Source organism: Zosterops lateralis, assembly GCF_965231275.1.
Source record: "Zosterops lateralis genome assembly, chromosome: 6".
Lineage (NCBI taxonomy): Eukaryota > Metazoa > Chordata > Aves > Passeriformes > Zosteropidae > Zosterops > Zosterops lateralis.
Window position 1 is genome coordinate 34,517,074 of NC_139761.1, and position 25,925 is coordinate 34,542,998.

General features: G+C 46.9%; 1 protein-coding gene and 1 long non-coding RNA gene across 6 annotated transcripts in view; one reads left to right on the plus strand and one right to left on the minus strand.

Annotated features, from left to right (window-relative positions):
- The window catches only part of SLC8A3 (solute carrier family 8 member A3), a gene marked incomplete at its 5' end in the record, with an annotated part of 89,404 nt that overhangs the window by 13,842 nt on the left and 49,637 nt on the right, over positions 1–25,925 (minus strand). For 2 of the 5 annotated variants that reach the window (XM_083864018.1, XM_083864016.1), the window contains 2 exons: positions 315–332; positions 9,626–9,729. In XM_083864018.1, coding sequence (XP_083720144.1) covers positions 315–332; positions 9,626–9,729 — 122 coding nt within the window. Of the gene's footprint in view, positions 1–314; positions 333–9,625; positions 9,730–11,063; positions 11,171–25,925 lie in introns of all 5 variants that reach the window. The other 3 variants (XM_083864017.1, XM_083864015.1, XM_083864019.1) reach the window with 2 other exon arrangements.
- The window catches only part of LOC310910938, a 29,597-nt gene continuing 27,122 nt past the window's right edge, over positions 23,451–25,925 (plus strand). The window contains exon 1 of the long non-coding RNA XR_014590429.1: positions 23,451–23,560. This is a non-coding gene — a long non-coding RNA (uncharacterized lncRNA). The remainder of the gene's footprint in view (positions 23,561–25,925) is intronic.

The window sequence follows — 25,925 nt, forward strand, 5'->3', positions numbered from 1 at the left end:
AGAGCATCAGCACAACCAAAGCACCAGAGCTGCCTAAAGAGAGGCTTGAGTCAGAGTTTCAGACCAAGCACACTGCATGTGTTGCTTTGCAACTCTGTCTCGGTCATTTCCCCCAAACTGCAAGGAAAAATCTGGAATATGGGAAATCCTCCTAAGATGTCAATCAATCACTGTTATTTTCTTAATTGTACTGCTCTTAACTAGTTCATGCTAGACACAAACACCACGAGCTGGGGTTCTCTACAACACAACAAACACCAAAAGGGACAAAAACAGAGCCAGAACAGCCAGAGGAAAGGAGAAAAAGCACTTACCTTGCGTGAGCAGTAGGGCTGTGGTGAGAGAAGAACATGAGAAAGACAGAGAGAGAAAAGAAAAAGAGGGGAAAAGTTAATATCCATCAGGAAAAAGCTGTTTTGCAGATGAAGGCTGTCAGTGAACAATGGACATGGTGCAAGGCAGCATGCGAGTTCACCAGGGCTGCATGTTGGGCACGGGCTGGGGAGCAGACACCACAGCAGCAAGATGGAGAGGAGACTGCAGTGCTCCAGTGAGCACCATGGCACTGGCTCCCCAAAGTCACCCTTCCCCCTCAACAAAGGCAAAGGGATGGGATGCAGCTGGGGGGAAGTGGCAAGGAGGGAAAGGGGAAGGGGAGAAGGAGGGCAGTTACACTTGCCACTGGGGCCTGACACAACCCAAACTGACCCAAAGGTGTGGGAGGTGCCCCCACTTAAGCCAGGTATGTGTGGTTGTGGCAGGGCTTGGCACAGCTGAGGAGCCCCAATAAACTTGTAGGTATCGAGAAGAAAAGGTGATGGGCATCTCATTGAGAAGAGCAGCAGCAGAGGGAGGCATTGATAAAACAGATGGCCTCCAATGTCAAAAGGGTCAGAGGGTAACACAGCCATGCATCATCCCTCAGGAGGATGCCCTGGCTCACCTAGACCTATCCCACACCCCACAGGTACCACTTTCAGAGGGTCAGGGTGCCTAGAGAAGCATAGGCACATGTAGAGCAGCACTGTTTGAGTCCTCCTAGATTTCTTTGTTCCAAATTGCTGGTCTGCCTGACAGTGCTGCATGGACACAGGCCATGAAATGTCACCATTGTGGGATGCAACTGCCTGTTAGGAAATGAGACTGTGGTCTCAGGAAATGTGACTGCCTGGTGCCCTGAGATTTGAGATGTGAGGAAAAGAGAAGGGGGCTTAGGTCCTAGCAAGGGATGACCTTACTCTGGCTTTCCATACAGACACAGCCCAGCCCCCTTGGCCAGTGACCCCTGACCCTCTCTGCTCTTGATTTCCCCACTCCCCAGAGCTGTCTGGGGAAAGAAACATCTGGCTGTGTCCCTCTTAAGTCTAACTCAGACAGCCACCGCTTACATCCAGGTATCAAACCAGCTACAGCAGAGTCCCTATAGCAAAAAACCTCAAATGCTCTTTGAGAGGGGCCAAGCACCAAGTCTGTGCCTTAGCTTTAACTTCTATTTGTTTTTCGAACAGCAAACCAATCCCCGAAGACTTGGTTGCATGTGATGATAGTATTGTAATTACTAACACTTATTATCATGCACTTTTAGTCTCAGAAGCTTAAAACTCTGTACAGAGTCAGTATTAACAGCCCTATTTGACAGATGGTGAAGCAAGCAAAAAGAAGCTAAAGGGAACATTTTGCAAACTCAGAAGTGGGCTGGAGTCCAAAAGTGCTAATTTTCCCAGACTTGCTGGTTCGGGCCTCTGAAAAGCAGGCACTTTTATATAGATGCACCCAATTGTATCTGTGCCATTTGAAAATGATTTCCTAAGCAATTTATCAAAGGTTGCACAGCACATCCATGGCAAAGCCAGGGAAACTAATCCTGAGTCCTGACAGTTCCTTGCTCTGTTGAGCAGCAACCATGGGCACAGCTTTCCCAACAGTCTGCAGAGAGACACTGACCCAGTCAAGATCTTCATCCACTGATCCATCTCCTCAGGTGATGGACTGTGGGCAATCCAAGAGATCTCCCTTGTCCATGTGGGCAGGTAGAGACACAGTGAAAGGTGAAATGAAGAGGCTTCTTGCTGAGCATCCCTTCTGTTTCAGGGTCAACTCCTTTTGAAAATCAGAAACTTTGGGGAAACTATTTGTGAGTACATTCTGCATTAAGTACAGTGCCACTGAGCCACAAGATACAATGGGATGTTTGCTCTTGCCTGCACCACCTCCTGTCACGCACACCTCTCCCTGAAGACAGGTTCATCAGTACCCCTGGTAGAATGAATCTGGAGTTTCCTTGCAGCTCTGTCCTGCTGCAGTTCATGCTGTCATGTGACCTCCTTAATGGTCTTCTGGTTCTCCAGACAATGTGCAGAAATTTAATTTGCCTTTTGCAATTACAAGCATTAGTACAATGGGTCGATCTGGTGTTCAAATGTAATATGATGACATATTACTTGGACCCTAAGCTACTGCAGCTATTAAAAAAACCCATTGGCTCATGTTTTTTAAAACTGTTATTATACTGCTCTGGGATTTGAGTTTATTTTTTTCCCCATTTGCTTGTGAGCCTGAAAAAGAACAATTTTTCTCCCTTTCACTTATAATATGATACATGAATATTTGAAGAAGCCTATAAAGCTATGAATGAAACATCAAGAATACAGCATGCAGAAAGCCAAGGGATTATTTTATCTTTATATTTCTGAGTGAATGCTGTGCATGCAAGCAAGAAAATGATTTCACGGACTAAAGCTTTCTTCCTGCACACACATCTGCTAATGTGCCCTTAGCCCTGACCTGTAATGTTTCCTGACAGCCCATCTGGGGATGCTGTACCTGTACCAGCTTCACTGATGGCCTCCACGCTGTTCCCATCCCACAAGCCTCCCTCCACTCTCCCCAGCCTGGGCTGCATCCCTCCAGTCCTCCCCAGGGCACCCCTCTGTCTCCTGCACTGCTGCTCTGCACATCATGCTCCTTATGGGGCCAAGCCAGGCCACCTCACTACTCTTGGCATCTCAGGTAGTCTCAGAGGCTTAACATGTGTACTTGTACAGGGAACTGCTAAAATTAGCTCTGCAGCCAAATCCAAAATATCAGTCCCAAGTATCCCTTACCTAACCCTTGCATGGTGTGATTGTGGACAACCACGTGTGCCTGCAGATAAGGGGGCTGTGACGCTGAGTCACCCAGGAGGACCCAAAGCCTTTAGCTCTGTTCCTCCTCCACTGGGGTTTCTCTGCCCTGAAGGTTGGTTTTGACTAGGTGAAGTCAAAATTGCATGCATGAACTCTGCTTCCTTTGCCAACCCTGAAAATTTACACCTGAATTTTAAAAAGCTGCTGAAAATAAGCCATGTAATCTGCATGTTTTTGGTATACTTTGAGGTCAAATTCTGCTGGGACATGCATGTTGGTGCGGGTTACAGGTCAGGATTTTCATTATCTACATTACCTGTGTTAACTCCAAAAAGCTTAAAGCAAGAGGAACCAGGTTTGGGATTGAAGCAGACCAGCAATACAGCAATCTTGTGTTTACAGCAACCTGATGTGCTGAATATGTGTTCCAGCCCTTTTCTAAACAGTGAAATACTTTGCTCCACTGTTTACCTTACTGAGAGAGATGACTATGCTGCTTGCTTTATTCTGGACTCATTCTTCATTAACATAAATCTTTTCTAATCAGTATCCCTAAAGACTCAGAGAAGCCACTGTGTAGGTAGGAAGATCCTTGTTAAAGGCCTGGGATTTAGAGAGAGAGTTGAAATGAGGGAGGAGAGGATGAATTTTGAGAAGACTCTCAGTCACACAGCAGGGCAGTCACAGGATGCCAAAGGCAAAGAGAACATGTTGCCTCCACCCCATGCACACTCAAAGATAACTAAGAAGTGACCATATGAAACACAGGCCCGCTTCCCCAAAGAGATAATGATTTTCCATCTTCCAGATGTAACTGTCCACAGGCTCTGCCTCCAGATTTGCTCACTGAGGTGAGTAAACTGTTTCCCTAATAAGATTGTGAACGGATGTAAGCATGGGGTGTTTTATAGGTTAAACAAGGCAGAGATTTTGCAGGATTAACCTGAATGCTATTATTATTGAAGTCAATAGCAAAGCTCTTGCAGACTGCAAGAAACTCCTCTCCATCAGGAGAATCAGCTGCATTCAGCCTAATCACAGAGCTGTGAGCAAATTATTAAACCTTGAGGGAATGCGGTAACAGCAATCTAACATTTTTTTGCTATTCTCATCAGCGACTGATGGAGTTGATGAAGAAGGAGTTTCTCAGCATCTGTCCACACTTCAGAAAACTGCAGCACATGTATCAATACAGCTTATCTTAAACAGGTATGGATCATTGTACCAAGCCAAATAATTTCATCAATATCTTGATATAGATAACTTGATGGATCAATCCAAGCTGGGAATCCTTCCTTCTTTGCAGCTTAATCCTTCCTCTGTGACTCCCAGTTAAATCCTCCCTCTGGGCACAAAGCTTTCCCATCAGAGGTGCTGACACTTGATTAGAAGGAGATGTGCTATGAGATTTGTCTGCACCAATTGACTCTGTGCTGGGAGGGCTGAGAAGACTTCAGACAAAATCCTCCCAAGCCAGGGAATGCCAGCCATCTGTACTCCCATTTCCAGAAAAGCTGTATCTTTCGGGAGACATGCTCTCTGAAGCAAAACTTCGTATGAACGTTGGGCAGTCCTTTTTACAAAATATGACCCTCAAGACTCAGGCTTCAAGCATCAGTCCTGAGGTTCAATCTTCTTCCACCACTGTGCCATGAGCTGAATTCTCACAAGCTGATTCCCAGTAGCCCTCATGTAACATATTTTTCCAAATGCCATTTGCACCATTATCTGCAATCAAGTGACATCTTCCAAAGTAGCCTCACTTGCCATTCAGGCTGTATCAACACTAAGATTAGCCACAATTTAAGCAGAAGAGCAACTTCGTCCAGGGAATGCAAAACAAGTTCTTCTCCTGTAATCCAGGGCTGTGGAAGAAGTGTGAAAGCTGATGTGTGAAGAAAGTATTACTCCAAAATCTTGCGGGGATAGCAGCAAAATCCTCATTCTGAGTTGTGAGCTGACATGATAGCAGAGCTGCTATGAGAGCAAGAGTCAAACCAACAGCCAGCGTCTCATCATAAAGGAAGAGACTCATTTCCCTGCAGAAACCCTTTAAAAAGATGCTGACAAAAGGATGCCTAGAAATGTGGTTCAAGGTGCAGGGAAGTTTCAAAACCCTGCAACACTAAGTAAACAGGGATTCAGTTTACATGACTTTGCATATGGAGGAAAGGTGAGACCAGGATTTGACGATTAATTTCTTAGAAATGGAGAGGACAAAAAAAGTCAGGAAATCTGGGAAATGGCCAGGAGGATAGAGAAAAGCAACATTTACCATCCTGGCCAAGCGAAGAATGTGAGTCTCTCTTTTTGATTTCTTTTTACTCACATTCATCCACTTTTATATAACAAGCTTGCAGCAAGCATCATCTTTGCCAGTGTTCTGTGCATCTGATATGCTGCTACTGAGTCAGTACTGGTCGTCATCACAGGCCAGGCTGGCAAGATACCAATCTTAGATCTGTTCTCATCTCTTTGAATTATTGGAACACATCAACAAAAAGAGCTGCTATAGTAAAACTACTCGATGTGACTTGTTTGGATGATCAGAAAGACTTTGAAAAGCTCCAGCTAGAGAATGTGATTGGTGAAAAAGAACAGATGTCCTGTGAGACAAAGTAGATATAGCATCTATGGAGCAGGAGTAAGTGGTCAGCTCTCTTTACAGCAAGGGTTAACAACTGAGTATCCCAATGCTCAAAGCAGCACGACTGATGGAACTGATGTAACGGGGGATGAACAGTGAGGAGCAGCATCTGCAGATGATGCAAAATGTTCCAGTTCAAAGGCTGTATCAGTGGCTGTTCTGCATTTTGCAAGCCCTGGTCAACCTGAAGACAGGCATTTGTGTTTGGACCACCAAAGGAACACTTCTAAGTAGAGATGATTTTTCCTCAAGTAAGGTGCTAGCAGATGCAGAGAGCAAGAGGAATAGGACGAATTTCATGCTGAGTTTTGGCCCTCACACAGACCCTCCTGGAGACCCCTGTACTCCACAACTCTGATCAGGGTCAAGGAGAAGCTCCCTTGACTGGAGGTGACTGCTTTGTATTGGCAGGTGTACAGGACAGCAGAGACAGTAATGCAAATCAACTGTGTGGCAGCAAGCCCTGCTCCCACCTGTCATCCTCCTCCACTGCATGTCTGTCAGGAACCACTGCCACCGCAGCCTGCAGTAGTGTAGGTACCCTCAGGGACAGCACACTGGGTCTGAATAGCACCAGGCTCTGGACTAAGTTCTGCATCCCAAAATAAACCACTCAAACTCTGCCCCAGGCTGCTTTGAAAAGTACATACTACTTCTCCCTGTCATCAGTTCTACCATCACTTCAGGGAACATTTCACCCCTGATTCCATCACTGCCACCTAGTTTGTATCCCTAAGGTAAGCTAGGAGCTGCCCTTTGCACAGAGAAGTCCTGGGCCCTCAGCAGAAAGCTATGGTAGTGCAGGCACAACTGGCTGTCTCTGCATGACCCGGACTCCAGATTACTTCCAAACATGACTGCCATTCATCTGAAGTGCCCAACACCACCCTGCTTCCAGAGGAGCCAGGAGAGGTTTTGAAGATGCTGCAAATAGCTGAGAGCATCAATCCTCCTACAGCACTGAGGCACAGGCTCAGAGTGACACAGCTAAGTGAGGAGTAACAACAAAACAAGGACACACTGTCAAGAAAACGGCATCTTTTGCAGCACTGAGAACAAATGTCAAAACCCAGAGAGACTCTACCTCAAAAGCTACCGGGCCTGGGCCCCCAAGGAGAGGCAACAGCTGTGCTTTGCCCTTGCCATGTGAGACACATGGGGGTACATCCATCACCACAACGAAACCCAGCAAAGCCCCAACTAGGTGACTGTGGTGTGGGATTTTCCCTGTCTGTGGGCACGGGGCAATGGCAGCACCTGCACAATGCTGGCAGGAACACGTGTGCTGGAGTCAGCATGAGCATCCCTTCCCAAAGTCACACGATGCCCGAGTATATGCAAGGCTGTGCACGGCCCAGGCTGCCTCCTCTCTGCCGGGAGCCAGCTGCTCATGCATGAATTCTGTGAAGCTGCTGGCCACAGCATCTGCTCTTGATGGCTCACAATGCTCTCTGTGGGAAAGCCTCACGTAGCTCCTTACTCTTCATGCCAGGCACAAGGTAGGCTCATTGGAGATGCTGCAAAGTGCAGCACTACGGAGCTGGGGATCTTTCCAGATGCCCTGGATTTAGTGTAGCGACTGTGCCACCTTGTGCCAGCAACATTTACAAATGCAGTTTAATCTCCTGCCTCTTAGATTTTAAAACCACGGTGCTCTCACTCTGACTGTTCTCTAATGAGGCCAACCAGGGTCCTGGGTCTCCACCCTGGCACAGTCCTCTACTTCCTCCAGGCAAAAGAAGGTCTGTCCAAGGGTTGCCCTCACCTCCTGGCCTGCAGGCTCTGTGCTGCAGGTCAATTTAGTCCAGCTCTGACCTCTTATCTGCCTGTTGCAAATCAGATAATCACACTGACTAGAGCTGATATAGATGTAAATAAGAGACATAGGATACAGAAAACTGGCTTTGTAGTCCTAGTAATAATGAGGACATTTTACAACTGTAAAGGACAGTTTACAACTGTCCATTTCAGGGGCCATTTGGATTTTTTTCAAACACTTGTTCTTATTCAGCCAGGTGCAACGTGACCTGTATAGGAATAAGAAATGTGGGACTTCATAAAAACAGCCCATTTCTGACTCTGTATTTTGATTCTGCTCATTGTTTAGAAAAGGATGCAGGATTTGCAGAGAACAGACAGCTGAGAAAAAAATTCACTGTGTTGCTCCAAGCTGCCAAGTGCATAAGCAGGAGAAAGCCAGGGGCTGTGATTTTCTTCCTCGACCTGCTGAAATGAAGGTGAGAGACCCATAGATGGGAAGGGACACCTGTGGAGAGGAGACCCCAGTGTGGTTCTAGGACTGAAGATGTCGATCCAGGACTGCACATTTGGTCTTTACAACGCCCAAGAAGAAATCTGAGCATACTGTGGGTGTAGTGAACAGACACCTACATGGAAGCTGTGGCATACAGTTCTTTTACATGATGGAAAAAAAGTAGTAAAATAGCTAGTGGCTACAAGCTGAGGCCAGGCCACTTTTACCTAGAAGCCATGCTCACGTCTTTACCCTGAAGGGCAGTTGGTTGCTGGGACATACTCCCATGGGATATGGCAAGGTTGATCACTGCTTCTCCTCAAGGGCAGTCAGAATTCAGTGAAGATTGAGGGCCTGTGCTGGACAAAGTGAAACCTGATATCTCTCACTGCCCGTGGGCTGCAGGAGGCAGTCTGACAGTATTAAAATATGGGTTTACATTTTACAAGTCCACAGATGCTGTACAATACTGAAATGCTAACGTAACCTGTGTCTATCCTGAACATCCTAGGGAGCAGTCTATGGGAGCTTGGACTGGCCAGAAGGCAGCTGCTGTGCTGGTGAGGTAAGAAATAGAAGACATTTCAGCAAGGAAGAACTGTGCTGTGGAGTGCACGGGCAGCAGCCAGGTGTCCCACCACTGACAGCAGCATCTGAGAGCAGAAATAAGCCTGTGGGCACACACATCTGGCTCTGCTCTGTAACAAGCACCCAGAAGGTGGATTTGAATTCCCTTTTGTAAAGTGCCTCTGTTTAAATCTTGGCCCTCCCAGGCCACCCCAAAGCTAGTGAAGCCAGTGGCAAGACTCTGTGAGAAAGGGGTCAAACACATATAGGACAAGGACAAAGATAGATGTAGGCAAGACACAACTGTAAGTCTGGGTTTATTCCAGCTATGAAATGAATCCTGGTCTGCTGGGGAGATCCTGGGTCTCACTGCTGATGAAACAGGACCTCAGTAGAGCTTCACACCCTCTGCATGACAGACTGTGATTGTCTGTGACACATTAAAGGGTTTTTAAATGAAAGACATGAAGAACCATTTAAAAAAAAAAAAAAGCAAGCCAAGTTACTTCACATCTTCTCTCTTCTCCTATGGACTTTTCACCGTACTTCATAGGGACCCAAGAGCACCAAAGCAGTGCCACTGGAAGCAACAACAGAGGGAAGGACAGGGGGAGTACAGGAGGAGCTGAAGGGGGCAGCCATGCATTACACCCTTCTCTTGCCTTTCACATTCCCCAAGGTCCTGGCAAAGAAGCAGGAGCAGGGAGAACAGCAAAGGTGTGCTCAGAACAAAAAACAGATCAAGACAAGGAAACCCAATCAAAATAACACAGCCTCTGAGACTCAAGCATTGCACAAAAGGAGGATCAGAAGTAAGCTGGGCTCTTAAAGGCAGAGATGACACCGAAACAGGGTAAGAGCAAGAATATAGGAGGGCAAAGAGTAAAAGTCGATCCCTCTACAGGAGAAGGAGAAAAGGAGGAAGGGTAAGGAGGAGAAAGAAGGTGATATTTTCTGGATTTGGGGTTTGGATACTTGATTCTGATTTTTTTTTTCTTTTTTTGCATTTTTTTTTCATAAAAGATCTCACACCTGATATTCCACGTTCCATCCATTGCGGTTCACCAAGGGCAATGAAGAAATTCTCCTGCCTTTCGTATTCCTCCTCATCTACTATTTTAACCCTTATGGTCTTCCTGTAGGGACAACAAGAGAGACAACCGTGTACAGCGGGTCAGCTGGCTGGAGGCGAGGCGGCAGCGGCGGCAGCAGCAGCGCGGGCTCCGGGCACACAGCCCATCCCCACTGGGGCGGTGTGCGTTGGCCTGCCTGTCGGACACAGCATCCTCGAGCATCCTTGGGAGCAGGGGTGTGAGGGGCAGACGGGGCTGGCAAGGAGTGAGGAGGGAGGGAAAAGTGGGAGGAGGACCTTGCTGATGGTTAGTGGAAGGCGACTCCTGCAGCGCATTTTTTTTCAGTGTCAGATGGTAATGGAAAGGGTATCGGTTGCCTGAAAAGCACCAGGGACCACCACCCTGAGCTACCCACTGTGTTTTAGCTGGAAGACCAATTTCTTCTTACCATTAATAATAAATGCAGTAATAATACCCTCACGATTAATAATAAAACTGCAAGGACTCTGGGCTGGGAACCCGAGGAGAAGAGAGAGACACATTCCCCAGTGGGGTGAGGTAGGTCTCTACCAGTGGCTCCAGCTCCACCAGCTGCTAAGAAGGCTGATGGTTCTAACTCCCATCCTCCTGTCCTGTTCCTCAAATGAGGATGCAGTCTACCCAGGGGATGAACAGCTTTGCTGGGACCTCACAGGGGACACAATGGGACAACATCTCCAAGGCTCAAAAGGAAATTCCCTGGGCACTGGAGCAGGTTTTTCCCCCTGAGGCCAGCTTATCTGGCTCCCTCCAGTACCCCTGCAATGCACACAGCTGCTGTGAGCCCCCAGGCAAACCAAAGCAGGCACCAGCTCTTCTTTGCCCTCAGCTCCTGCTCCCAGAGTTGCTCTGTGACAACCAGACCAGGGGTTGCACAGCCTTTGCCCACTACTTCTCAAAATCACAGAGCTGCATCTCTGCCAGGCCTCAATTCCTGTGTTTTTTCTAAGATGGGTCTGACTGAAACAACCCATAGGACCAGGGCTGGGTGAGGATCTCCTGAGATGTTGGATGTGTTCTAGTCAGCATCTTCCCACTGACACTACAAAATTTGCTTGGGCCCTCCAGTGGGGGTAGCAGAAGGTTCCTCTCAAGTCATCACAGAAATATGAACAAGCAGGACTGCTCTCCATCCTTCTCTCTCTCCTTCCCTCACCATTTTGCCTCTCAGCAGCCCTAGCACCTCTCCCCATGCCACCCCACGGGTACCATGTGACACAGTGTGCGCGCACAGCAGTGTTTAGGGCAGAGCAGTTGGAGACAGAGAGACATTAGAGGAAGAGGAAGATAAGAGGAGGAAGGAGATGGAAGAGAGGAGGAAAGAACGTTAATGTTAGTCTGCAGGGCCAGTACTACACCTTTCTGTAAACTCATATCCACCATGCGGGGGCTCATCAGCTCAATGAAGAAATTCTTGGTTTTTTCATACTCCTCATCATCAATTACCTTGATGTGAACTGTTTTGCTGTGGACGGAAAAATAATAAGGGTCATAAAGGGGAGAGGGGAACAGAGAAGCAAAAGTCAAGGAAGAACGGAGTTAAATGGGTACATTAGAGAGTCAAAGTTTTCTCACCCACTGAACAAACTCAACATGGCCCCTTGAGAAAGCCTAAAGACCCCCTTCTGCAAGTGGTGCTGGCCAATTTTCTGTTTAACCCAAAGGCAGAATGGCAGGCCAAACTACAAAGTGAAGTTAGACAAAAAAGATCCCCCAGCAAACTGGCTCAGGGCTCAGCCTGTGGGCAGTGAGGCTGATGGCCAGCAGAGAAGCAGGCTTCCCTCACCCTGTTACCCCTGTGCACACACACACACATGTACAACAGCAGCCACACAAACAGACACACCCCGCTGGCACCAGGATGCTGCCTCAGCTTCATTGGCCTGCTCTGAGAAGTGCTGGCTGCTGAAGCAGCTGGGCAGCAAATCCTGTCTCTTCTTTAGCAAATCTCTTACAAGTTCTTGTACCATTTTGTAGGAAAAGAAGAGCTCACTGTGCCATGGTTTCCTTCACAGCAAATACATGCCTTGTGCAGAGGTTACTGTCCCACTATTTTCACACCCAAAGAGAACAAGAGAAACAAGTAAAAGACTCTGCCAACCCACTGCTTCCTGACAGCCAGGTTGCACTGACTGTTGCAAGCTCAAAATGACCCCTGCACTCCCCTCATTCTCCCAGTGGCTGCAAAGGTTTATGCAGTCCCATCCCTCACTTGTGACTGAAGAGATTGGTGCTTTGGTTCCAAGCTGGTATAACACCCTCTTAACTACAACATTGTCTGCACATGTAACTCCTCTGAATGGGCATCTGCTTGCCATCTTGGGGCTCCTGGACTTCTAGTCGACCTCAACCCCACGCTGGAACTGCATTTTTAAATCAGAAGTTGCTTCCACATAAAAAGTGTTTCCCTTACCTCAAAATAATTGCCCCAAGAGCCACCACACAAGTTACCCCTCCTGCCAGTAAAAGATCCCCTACTTCCCACAGCTCTGTACCCACACATGGCCCCGTAGCAACAACTTCCTCTTTCTTCCTGCCCATTCTCAGCAGTCAGATCAGGCCCAGGTGCATGTTGTGCACAATCAGTCTTGACTGGCAATGGGAGGGAAGAGAAAAGCAGGACTGACAATCACAATCACTGGCAATCTGGAAAGGTAGACCTAAATTCAAATCTCTATGTGCTTCAGCCTGTAGCCTTTGGCATTAAATATACCCTGTATCTTTGATCTCACAGAACTTTAGAGAACAAGAAGTCCAGCCCTGCACCCTGGGGATGCTGTGATTCCCCACCCTGGGGATGTTGCCACAGCCTGCAGCCTCTGGAAAATCACCATTTCAGCACAGAATAGAAGAATCATCACTGCAGCTTGCATTCCTACAGATATTATTAATGATCACAAAATTATTTGGTCATCCTACAATTTGACCCTCAAGTTATAATTGCTCCAGCACTCCAGCTGTGGAAATCCTGTTCCCTATTCTGATTCTGGTCTTGATCTTGATCCCAACTCTTCTCTTTCAAAGGATGGCACAGGGGTAGGAGAAGAGTTTGGACAATGTCTGCCTATCCATCGGTGCAGGAATATGCAAGAAACATCACCTCCAATTCTTCTTTCTGAGCTAAATCAGCTTTATTTTTGCTCTACCCATACCCTGCACCAATGCCAGCAAGCCTCCTTTCCCTTCTCTGGACTCCTTCAATCTCTGATAATCCAGCCTGAAAAATATTAAAAGGTCTATCTCTGGTGTCAATGTTGCTGCTCTGCTAAGACCTCATCATGATGGTTTTTTGTAGCATTTTTGTTGGAGATGTTGAATTTGGCTTTTGAACCAGATGTTATCTGGGCCCCTGATAGTTTGCCAAGCTTGTTCAATTTGCTGAGTTAAATCACAGCTGATTCATAGCTCTGATCTTTTCCTTGCTCATTACTACAAAACAGAAGGTGGGGTTTTCAAAAGCAGCCAGTGCTTCCTGGACATGGGTTGCTTTTAAAAATCCTTTTCATAAGTACCATTGCTTACAGTTTTTCCATTCTAGGACCTTCAAAATACTCAGTATTGCTTGTCTGCAAAATTTTGGAAAAAACACTATAAACCCTGTTTCCTGGGGGTCAGCTTATGTACTGCAACAAAGTTATTCTAAGGCTTTGTACAGTTAATATTATGCATGCAAACCATTTGACCTTCCTTCCTTCCTTCCTTTCCTTCCTTCCTTCCTTCAAGCACAAGAAGCTCTATATTCCCTACCAAGTAGTTCCACAGTGCTGAGTCTTCCTTAGGGTAGCCCTTTTTTTTAATGTAAAAAAAAAAAAATCAGTTCGAGAAAGAGGAGTTATTGGGGATCCCTAGAGGCCAGCATGGCAAAGTGCTGGCTTTGCAAAAGCAGGTCCCCTCCAGTCAGGAACACAAATCTTCTAGGCTCCTAGACCAACTCAGCTCTGCTGCAAACTGGACTATTAGCACACACTCAAGCATCAGGTGGCTCTTCCAAAAACAGAGTCTGAATTTGGTGACCAATCCAGTAACTTCCTCATCTCCTCCTTGGCTACAAGCTTTTAAGGAGAAAAGAACCTTTTACCCGGCCCTGAAACAACAGGTGAAGGACAGATCAAAGCAACAGGCCAAAGCCACACGTGCCCTAAATGGATCCAGGCTGGGCCTTGCACCTCCCTCCCCATCTGACTGAATCCCAAAGGAGGTGATGCCCAACCTCTCCAGCTTTGCTGAGCAGCAGGCCCTACACCCATTAAAGCCTTGGGGACACAGCAGGAGCCCAGAGGTGATGCCTGGGGACCCAGGTGGGGTGGGATGGGGATGATGGGAGCCAAACTGCAGCCAGTGCCAGCTCTTGCTCCAGAGACAGTGTGTTGCCACACCTCTCTGTGCAAGAAGGAAAGGAACAGGGCAGAAGTTGGCAAGGACTGTGCAGTGACACAGGGAGGTGGGCGAGGGCTCACAGACCCAGTGCCCCATATGGGGAGCAGTTAACCTTCCCCTGGGATTTTGCAGGAAAGGGAAGAGCAGCATCCCTGCTACCGGGCCACTCTGCAGCCTGCACAGATGGGGGCACAGCACTGGGTTTGCTCCCTTAAGGGGAAGTGCCCTTCTCTCAGCTGGCTGCTCCCGTGACTGTCACCACAAAAAGGTCAGTGCTGATGGAGGGGGGTTGTGGTGGCCCATCAGGCCACCCCTCCCAGTCCACTGTGGCTGGTGAGGGCTGCCCTTTCCCCTGCTCTGCAGCTTCCCTACCTCTGTGAGCATTTCACTTATCTCCAGGCCTATGAAAGCAACCATAAATACAGCTGCATCCTGAGCTGTCATAAATCGTCTGGAGGCCAAAACACAGATTGCTCCCACACAATCTCATCTCTCACCTACAGCCACACTGAGAGCTGCCTCCTCCGAAGGCATGGAGAGTGGAGGAGATGGATGGAGAGAAGGGCTGGAGTGTAACACTGCCCCAGGAAGACATCACGTTAATGTGAGAGATGTGACAGAAGGACACCGAGAGGCAGAGAGCGCGTGGGAGCAGGAGGCCTGGGAACATTTTGCTGCAAGAACATCATGACAGCTTCTTGAAATTAATGGAGGCAGAGGCAGGCACGAGAGGGGCAGGCTGTGCATCAGCCCTGATGGGCGTGCTCACCACGATGGGAAGCAAGGGATCTGAAGCCTACCTTACTCAGATGAGCAGCTTTCATTCCCCAGCCTCTGGCCACTTCACATGGGGAAAGCAGGACATTTTCCAGCCTTCCCCATTCTCCCTGACAATTTGACTGGGGCCAAGACACACCTCAGACAGCTCAAAAGCAGAGAACAACAGAGATCATCCAAAAGCCTCTCCTGGCAGCAAGGAGCCACTCTGCAAAACACAAAGCCCCACTGCCAACACCAAGCCACAGCATAGTCCAATCTCAACACAGGCATGAGCACAGTGATGGGAAGGGCTCTTTAATTCAGGGCTCAGTGCAGCTTTCAGCAAACTGAGCAATGCTTTCAATTTGGCCTGTGACACAGCAGGGCAAGCCAAAAGCCAGCATTCCCAGGGAACACTTGACCATACAGAAGTCAGGACAGCTGCTTACTTGCTTCTCTTTCTCTGAGGCCATTGCAAGCTGCCACCCAATAGCCTTCAGATGAATGCAGTCCAGGCTCTGCTTTCAACACACACTTAAAAACAATCACTAGTTTTAAAAGTCAGGGATGGAAAAGCTCCTCTGGGGAGCAACATTAAGAATGAGATTTCCCTGAGTAAGCAACAGAAGATGAAATGAATAGACATCGATCTTCTCCTAAAGGACTTTGTGCACATGATGTTGCTAAATTTCCCATCTGGGAAGTACAGAGGATAATCTATAAAATCATTTTATTTGACAACACGTCCAGTTCCAACACATAAAGCAACAACTGAATGGTTATTTGATTAATGTGCTAGAAAACACTGAGTATTTCTTGGTGTGGACACTCATTTGCAGGAATTATTGCTGAGAAGGTTAAGAGGATGTGTCTCTCTGTCTGTGTGACTTTGGAGTCTGAAACAACTCTAAAAACAATGCAAGTCAGGAGATGTCACATAGTGTATACCACTGAAACAAGCAGGGCTGTGTAAGGGCACAGTTTAGAGACGCTGTTAGCCAGAATGAAAAGCAGCCAGGACAGCAAGGTAAACAACCCTGGGGCAGTGAGATGTACCAGGAGATGTTCAGCAACTCATTTATGTGAATCATTAGTACATACATCTTGGGTCAAACCATTGTGTTCTTGACACATCTTGATATACCCAAAATCTTCATCTGATTTGCTGTGGGTGCAGGTTCCTACAGCATGAAGTTCAAAGCATGTAGTACTCGTCTGATTCGTCCCCAGAGCTCTGCACTGGTTGGGATTTCACTGTGAAGCTACAGATAGGGCCCAGCTACTATGCTAGAAGACCTCATAGAGCAGTCATAGAATTATAGAATATGCTGAATTGGAAGGGACCCACCAGGCTCATTGAGTCCAATTCCTGGCCCTGGGCAGGATACCCCAACAATCACACCATGTGCCTGAGAGCATTGTCCAAATACTTCTTGAACTCTGTCAGGCTTGGTGCTGTGACCACTTCCCTGGGGAGCCTGTTCCAGTGCCCAGACACCCTCTGGGTAAAGAACTTTTTCCTGATATCCAACCGAAACCTCCCCTGACTCAGTTTCATGTTTTTTTTCCTCAAGTCCTGCCACTGGTCACAAGAGTGAAGAAATAATACCCGACTCTTCCCCTCATGAGGATGCTGAACACCACAAAGAGGTCTCCCCTCAGTCTCCTGCAGGCTGAACAGACTGAGTGACCTCAGCCACTCCTCAGGCAGCCTCCCCTCCAGACCCTTCACCATCCTCATGGCCCTCCTTCAGACACTCTCTAATTGCTTAATGCCTTTTTTATATTGTGGTGTCCAAAACTGCCACAGGACTCAAGGGGATGCCACCCAGTGAAGAGCAGAGTTGTGTGACCCTTCATGTCCACCCCCTGGACTGTGTGGGACAGTGTACAGGACCACCAGGAGCTATGGGGCTCTGCCTGGCTGGCTGTTAGCAGTGTAGTTTGTTCACATCACACCAGATCCCCTAAGGCATAAAGGAGGAAATATCGACACAGAAAGACATCTACCCTTTGTGTATTCCTCACATAATCTTGGCTAATTAGCAAATTGCCTCATGCTTCAATTAGAACTATTGAAAATGCTTTAGTAGCTGACACATGATAATTAAAGGGACATAGCTAAGACTATGAGCTGTATTTTTTAGTCTTTACTTGTATAAGAAAACTTTTAAGTGTTACCAGTAAAATATTTATAGTGATAGCTGTTAAAAAAAATAAATCCAAATTTAAAAAAAAAAAAAAAAAAATATTGCCTGTTACGGTTTCTCCATCCCAGATGACAACACTGAAGGGATTTCTTTCTCTTTCTGGTCATCTTCATTTTTCAATTTGTGCCTGTTGTGTGCACAGGAGCCCAGCCCTTACTTCCCACTGCCACCCAAGACTGACAAGAGACATGAAATGCTGCCAAATTCACATGACAGTGTTTCACACCTGCTTTGTACTAGTGCAAATAACTATACCAGCAATGAAAAATCAGAGCTGCTAAGTTGCAAGTGAGTCCATGAAGCACTTCCATGCCATGCAAAAAACCCCTTAAGTGTCTAATATGCTATTCAGGGCAACTCAAGAGGTGTGGCATATTCATGTATCAGCCATGGGAATCACCACTGCAGCTAGTGAATGGCAAATTCACTCTCAAGTCTCATACTCAACTTGGAAGCCCTGAAGCACCAAAAAATGCTCCATGAGGTTCCATAATGCAGTCAGCCCTGCCAGACAAGATATCCGAAGCACTCTATATTTCACTTTGTTCAAACGTGATAAAATGCTCTAATATACAATGTTCTTAAGGGAAAGATGCCATAGTTGGGAAAATCAGAGTTTGTTAAACCGCCTTTCTCTCAGCTGAGTCCATGCTGCTGACCAGCTGAGCTATTTAAGTTAGGCTGTACAAGCATAACAGCCCAGCTCCACAGGTTTTCTTTTCTTTATTCAGTTTAATGAAGCTACTTGGGTTTGAATATTGAAGCTTTGTGTACAGACACATGCAGGCCCTTGTCTGGCCTGCTCCAAGTCAGATTCTTCTTGCTGACCCTATGAGACTTAATGCTTCAGGGCCAGAGGAGAGCAGACAAAATTTCAGCAGCCTGTGGAGCTATTTGTTGAGGTCTGTACAGTAAATACATGCCTTGTACAAGCAATAATTCAACTTGGCAGCCCATGAAAACAGACAACTGAGGTGGGTATCAGCCTGGTATAGGTGCAAAGCAGAGCCAGGGCCCTGGGCACTGACATTTCTCCCCTCCATACCTTGGGAAGATTCCCAGTGGAACAGCTTCAGTGAGGAGATTCTGTGCCCTTTTTCTCTTAGAAAGGAATTTCAGAAGGAGCAAAACATCGACACAACCGTACTGTGGGGAGGAAGGAAGGGAGGAATGGAGGGATGGACATAAGGAAGGATGGAAGAAGGAAGAGAAGAAGAGAAGAGCAGGAAGTAAGGACACCTATTCCTTACTAAAGGTCTTTGAATACTGCTTCCATCTGAGTCTAATGCACCACAGTAAATGCTCGTGATATCAAAATGGATCACAGGTATCAATGGCCAAAAAAAAAAAAGTACTAGAGATCTTTTGTTTGCTCTAGAGAATGGCTCCAAAGCTTGACAGGGTGCAGGACTGGGAGTGCCTTGGACAGGACAGGGTAGGCTCGACTACTTCAAAGCCTCTTGAGATGTCCTGAGCAAACATAAAATGGGAATTCATCTGGAAGTGACCCCATCCCATCACGGTGCTCCTGAATTCCACCTGCGAGACAGACACTTGTCATTGGCTGGTACTGGCAGATCAGTGCTTCAAGCTGTCGCCCTTGGTTTTAGACTTTTTGCTGAAGGCATGTAGATTTGGAAGCTATATTTAGATGTCTTCTCTATTCTTCAGCAACAGGGTTGCCATGGAGATGCTGGTGAGGACAAGAAGGTGGGGATGGAGGGGGAGAGGAAGTTGAGGAATGAGAAATACTAGATTCAAAACAACCCTCAGCAGCCTGGAAAGACTTTAAATCCCTCCTAGGGCAAAAACTGCTGAAGCTTGTTAGCTGAAATGAGCCCCTGGCATTGCCTGACAGTGTGACCCTGCCATGCATTTCTCAATGCTTTGTCATGGCAGGTTTGAAGAGACACAAGAGGCTGGCCTTCAAGCACTGCTCCTTTGGGAGAGTGTAGCCCCCTTGACCTGAGCTTGCCAAAAACAGAACTCTGGGAACACCATGAATGGCCTGCTGCTGACATGCTGCTTCACAAGTTCATACTGACTCCATACTCAGTTCCTGCCATAGCTGGGGTGACATTGCCTCTGCTGCCAACAGTAGAGGCAGACAGGGTGCTGCACCTGGGGACAGAGCTGCTCAGGTCAACCCAGAAGCATGGGCAGGGACGTGCTGGCACACTGAGGGCAAACAAGCCAGCACAAGAGCCAGGCTGTGGTGGGAGTGAAGGTGGACTACAGGCAGGGATTAAGGTCCTTGATCTCTGCCTGCCAGGCACATCCACATTCCCTGGGCTGACACCAGCTGCAGGCACAGATAAATGTGCAGATTCATACCTACTATCTACAACATTCCTCTTCCCAGCAGAGACAACATAGATGAGATTAAGGGCTCCTCCTAACACGGCTGTTCAAGATTCACTGTCCTACAGTTACTATGCTGCTCATGTCCAGGTGTTAGAAATTACTTGTTGATAGAATTTCCTTGTTAAAAGTTTAGGGCTTGATGCGCTTCAGTGATCTCAGACCTAGGGGGAGGTTAACAAAGCTTGGGGAAAAGCATTTACAATTGATAGTGGACACAAAGAATGCAGGATTTCTAGGCCACAAGGATATTTGGCAGAAATCCCAAGACAAGGAAGAAACTAATAAAGCCAACTCAGCAACTGTGCTGAAATCAGCTCTGACTAGGCAAAAGATCATTTTGACAAGAGGAGATTGTGGCCATTACTCATGAAGTACCAACTCAGGAAACCAATGGACTCAAAAGAAGAGAAAGACTGAACATGTGGACTAATTAACATGAGAAGGGATGAAAAGCTGGTAGAGCAGAGGACTGAAATAATTTAACCAATAGACTATAGAATACTAATTAATAAGAGCACTATGGAACTTTTAGCAAATGAACATTAATGCCTTTGTTTGCTAAAACATATTAATAGTGAAAAGTTTTGATAGTCCTTGTGCTAACTTTGTGGATTTGTCACTCAGCACTCCTTTCTGCACAGAGCTGTAAATCAGTCAAATACCTCGACTCCGTGTGTGGATCAGCCTCTTGCGCACCAGGTGAAAGAACATGTTTTGGGACAACAATGGCAATGAAATTTAGCTTTTCAGGGAAGGTCAGGGTAGTCCCCCCAGGTCCCAGCATGGAAGCTGGCATATCTCAACACCCCACACTTTTCTGGCTCTTGAATGTGACAGCATTCACAGATTTCAGTGCTCAAAGCACATCAAAAAGGGTGGAGAGCAAAGCCAACTTTCCCATCACAAATGCCTCCGGATACCAGCCTCGGATGTCCCTCTGTCCCCTCCCTCACCCTGCTCTTCCCACACAGACGGTGCTTTCAGCTCTGCAGGACAGCACTCAGCCCAGCCACTGGAGTTGCACTACATCCAATATAGCAAGGCAGCAATCTGTAGGAAATTAATGAGCTGCAAACAACGCTGTGCAGCTGCCAGCCTGAAACGAGCCTGCTCTGCACACTGCAGATACAATTATTATATGTGAACAAAAGGAGCTAGAGCCGGAGCTGGGTGCTTTGGCTCTGGTCACGGACTTCTTGTGACCAAGATAAGGGGCAGCACAATGAATTGCCACAGCCAAATCAAAGTTGCATATCCAACCATTTACAAAGAGCCAAGATACTGCATCTTTATCCAAGGCTCTGTGTGTTTGATGGGACTCACAGTTCTCTTCTGTAGCACTGAAAATAGGGCAAAGGATACTCAATTACACCATTTCATTTTGCTCTTTGGGGCTGTTTTACTTCTGTTTCTTATAGAGTAAAAACACACTGGGAAAACCAAACAGGGCTATTTGCTGAATTTCCAGGAGCTCATGCCTTTGGAGAACCTGCAGATTCCCAAAAGGAGGCCAGCCCTGCTGGGCTTTTACTTTCAGAATCTAGAGCTTTGCACCATTAAAAAACCATTCCTTATTCATAAACTGAACAAAAAACACATCATCAGCCAGCTTTGGAGTGAACCAGAGTGATTCAGAAGGGTTAAATCCAGGAGCAGCACAACCCTCAAACCTTGATTAATGACCCAGCTTCAGTTCACAGTGAGATGGGCTGCTGCACTGCCTCTCTGCCTTGCCACAGCTTTAAGGATCATCTAGTTTCAGCCTTCTTGCCATGGAAAGGGACAGCTTTTACTAGACCAGGTTGCTCAGAGCTCCAGTCTGTCCTTGAACACCTCCAGGGATGGGACAATTCTCTGGGCAACCTGTTCCAGTGCCTCATGACCCTCATAACAAAGAACTTCCTCCTAACACCTACTCTAAACCTACTCTATTTCAGTTTGAATCCATTTGCCTTTGTCCTGTCGCTCTGTGCTCTTGGTAAAAAGTCCCTCTCATCTTTCTTGCAGGTTCCCTTCAGGTACTGGTACTGGAAGACCACCATTAGGTCACCTCAAAGTCTTCTCTTTTCCTTGACGAACAATCCCTATTCTCTCAGCCTTTCCTCACAGCAGAGGTGCTCCATCCCTCTAATGATCTCACATCCCTCCTCCAGACTCACTCCAGCAGGTCCTTGTCCTTCCTGTGCTGGGACCCCAGAGCTGGATGCAGCACTGCAGGTGGGGTCTGAGCAGAGGGGCAGAATCCCCTCCCTGGCCCTGCTGGCCCTGCTGCTTCGGATGCAGCCCAGGATACAACTGGCTTTCTGGGCTGGAAGTGCAAATTGCCTCTCATGCACCAGCACCACCCAGTCCTCGGCAGGGCTGCTCTCGATCTGTTTTTGGCTAAGCTGCTAAATGGCCCACATGAGAGACAGCTTCAACTCCTCCTGGCATCCCTGGCTGACAAGCAAGAATCTCCTCCTGTCTTCCCTACCTTGTGGCAAGAGTTAGCACCAAGGCCCTTCACCCATCCTAAAAATTTAGTCTACCCTCATTGCAACATCCCCCCCAACTCTTCTTCCTGTTCTTGCTGTTTAAGCCCTCCCACTACAATACTTTCAATACCTCGGAACTTCATAAATGATGCTCTCCCTTCCATGTTTTGATAACACCACTGAACAACTATATGACTTAACTGGCCCGTCAAAGACCAGTCACAACCCTGATGCCTTCTGGCATTTATCAAACACAACAAAATGTTGGGTTTGTAGGCTGGTCTCACATACTTGTCTCCATCTGCAGTTGGAACTGCAACTAATAAGAAAAAAATGATTCTCAGCCCTGGTCTGATACATAGCTTGGTGGCAGGTGCAGCACCTTCACCCCAGCATCAGTAAACATGTCCTCAGTGTTTCAGCAATGTGACACAACTGTTCTGAAGGCTAAAACCTCATAAAGAGCTCCAGGGTGAACCCCTTGTGGTGTCAAAGGAAGGGCTTTTTTTAATGAGCTCCTTCTTTTGCCCTCCCAGCCTATTTATTTTGTAAAAGTAATGCCATGACTCAGTAAGGAGTTTTGCCCATTATGGGACCTTGAAAACTTTTTAGGACTTGAAATCCCAAGATCTAGAGAAAGGAAAAGGTGCATCTGAGGTTTTTTTGAGCCGATTTGATTTTTTTCTGAAAGGAGGTCCCATCCCAGCTCTCTGCCCAGCCAGACCATAATTGAATTGCAATGCCTAAGCATGGTTTCCTCCATGCTCCAGCCTCTGCCTCCTTCCAGCTCGTTTCACATGTGCCCTGCAGTGAGTGTCAGTGCTCTTACAAGGAAACTGCTATACGCCAGGGAGACTGTCAGGAGCAGGAGCCTTCTGCTCTGTCTGTTTACCAGGGTGTCTGTCTGTGTTTATCAGTGGCTTATTCTATTTTTCAGAGGCTGTCCCTTGCTCCTTGCCATCACATTGCCCCATGCCACCCTAGAAAAGGCAGTGGAGTAAAATATATGCTGAGAAATAAACTGCACATGTTAAAAGCCCTTCAAACTGATGCCAATCAGCCATAAACCAGGCCTGAATGTGCACTTCATTCATCTGAGGTTTTCCCCTGCCTTCTCACCTGTGGATAGACTGCACTTATCTTTGCTCTCCAGAAGCAGAGCTGAAGCAGAGAGAATATCTAAGACTTGCTTGGCTTCACAGGCAGCAATCAGCTAGTGCAGATGGGAATGAAACACACAAGTGAGATTCTCCCTCCACTACTGGCTCCCCAGGCACTTGCCCAGCCTTCTGCCACTAGGGGACACCCCTCACAACCAGGGCTGCAGCTGGAGTGGCACTGGCTCTGGGCTGCAGCACAGCAGCTATTTCTGTCTATCTGCAGGATCACTGCTGCAAGGGCCCAACAAGGAGTGCCCTCGGCCCTCTGGTTACCCATGTGTGCCCTCCTGGGACAGTGGGTGCTGCCAAACAGGAGTTTACCAGGCTGGGTCTTTGAAAACAGAGACGGGCTCTGAGCAAGGGTCAGAGGAAATCATTAAGGGCTTTCTGTAGTCTGAAAAGTCCACTTTCACTTCAGCTATGCAAGACTCGCAATCATGATATTGAATCAAGAGGAATGAGGCTGCCTGGGCAAAAAATCACTTTGCCTGATCTCATGGCAAGACTGAAGGTGAGTTGCATCTCCTACAACTGTAAAGGAGTCCCTGTGATCCCCTGCAAACCCTTTTCAAGTCCTAATGTTGAGAAAGGTCTGTGGAGTCAGCTTTGAACCTGAAAATAACTCCTCATGAAGGACTTAGAGATGGTCTACAGCCAGAGACAGCCTGCAGTAGCAAAAGTTGGCTCTGCCCAGGTGTAATTCAGGATAAAAATCTGATTTTTGGAACATTTAGCACTGCTGGGATTGAGTACTGAGAGAGAAGGCCTAACTCCATGTGTTGAGCCAAGAAAGCCTGATAGTGCAGAGATGATAAACCTCTTTTTTTGTCTTTACTTCCAGCCACTCTGTTGATTTTTTTTTTTTTTAATGGAGGGGTCTGTTTGGTTTGGTTTTTTTGTGTGTTTTTGTACATTGCTTTTACAGTAAGAGTAGATTTCAGATCATTCAGTGATATGTATTGTCAAACACGGAGATGGGCTTAAATCCAGTCCTTCTAAAAATGGATTTAGGCAACACCCAAGGTTGGATTCACCCTGAGCATCTCTGACACTATCTAGGTCTATTTTCTTCTTTTGGGGGTTGTGCACTTAGATGTGACATTGTTTTCCCCAAAATGTACATGGCCAGGAGTGCAGTGCTGTTCTTCAGCTACACTCTGATGAGTTTCTTCCTACCCCTCCAGGTGTTAAGGTTTTGCTGAAGTCAAGAGAGATTTATTATCTTTAGTGTAATCTAAAGAGACCCTCATTCTCTGGAGCCCCTGGCAGAACCCTGCCACCACCCTAAAGCTTGCTTGGCCATTAAGCCAAACTCCGTGCGCTGCATCTTCCCCGTGCTCACCTCTAGCAACACTGCCAAAGGCTGCCTGGCCTGAGAGAGCTTTCCTGAGCAGGACATGTCTTTTGGCTGGTGGTGGTTCCTGGCAGACTTCCATCAAGGCAAGATACAAGGCACATCCCGGTCCCTTCCCGCCCCCCTTATGCAACCACCGCCGGCTAAAAATACAGCCGCAGCCCCTGCAGCCCCGGCCAGGCGAGATGCAGATTTAATGAGGCTTCCATGGCAACGGGCTTCACTTCGGCAGGGACCGGGATTCAGGGGACAGCGATGCTTGGGGGGAGAGGTGCTCCTTGGCTAAGGGAAAGCTGCGCAGTTAAAAGCTTGTAGCAGTGGGGTTTTGAGGGTTTTTTCCTTACTGATTTTAATAAAAATTGTGGAGTGTTTGGTTCGGTTAACTGCAGTCAAAGAGGCAAGCTGTGTAGTATTTTTAACAGACAAACCTGGACCTATTTCTGCCAAGAGAATAAATATTTACTAGTCAGCCTTAATTAAACTCCATCACCCACAGGCAAAAATGTTAAAATAGGGATAAATCAAGGTGGCTGTTTCCGTCTACCAATACTACAATACTATAAACAACTTTCTTGGTATAAAGGTTTTCTCACAGAGTCGATAAAATGTAGCTGTAGAACTGCCCAGTACAGTCAGGAGACCTGGAGACAGCTAAGGTCACAGAGGAAGTGGTATTGGTTTATGTTTCATGGGTGACATCTTCTGTGCCAGTATGGGGGAGGGGGGGGGAAGAGGGGGAAGGGAACCCAGTAAAACATCAACATGGTTGATGAAAAATCTGGGATAAAAAAATGTTGCAAGCATGGCTTTTCAAAGAAGAATAAAACTGAGATTATTCCTCCTATCCTCCATACTGATCCTCCTACGTTGTGTGCAAGAGTAAGGATGTATGCCAGCCAAAAAAACACTCTGGTGTGCATAGCTCTAAGTACTAGATTAGCAGCTGGTGTCCTGTGGATCACAGGTGTTTGTGCATCCATGGATTATTTTTGTGAAATGTGGAAAATACCTTGGACAAGCTAGCCTATAATTAGTCAGATTAAATTTGCTATCCATAAGGTGACACCTTTGCTGGAGCGTCAGAGACCAAAGTCTCTGTTTCCATTATAAAGACACAATACTTTTCCAAAATGTAGATTTTTTTTCCCCCCAGAAATTTCTTATTTTCTTCACACAGTGATATTTCTCCTTGTCCTGTGACACAACTTCCTATCTAAGGACTAATAAGAATAAAAGCAACTCAAAAAATAAAGGTAAATAGTAACATCTTTACTTCAATCATGAGAAACTGAGGCCTGATAAATATCGTGGGAAAAAGGAATGCCCAACCTCTGCTCAAATATAAATATTTGGCACTAGGAACTTATAAATCAAGGCCCTTAGAATTGCTGCTTATTATTGAAAATTCTGGCAAAATCAGGTGCCTCTAAATGAAGGCAACCCTAAAATCAACTGGGTGCCCAGTCAGGCACCCAAACACAGTTTGAACTCAGTATATCTGAACGTTAAAATCAAAAATCCT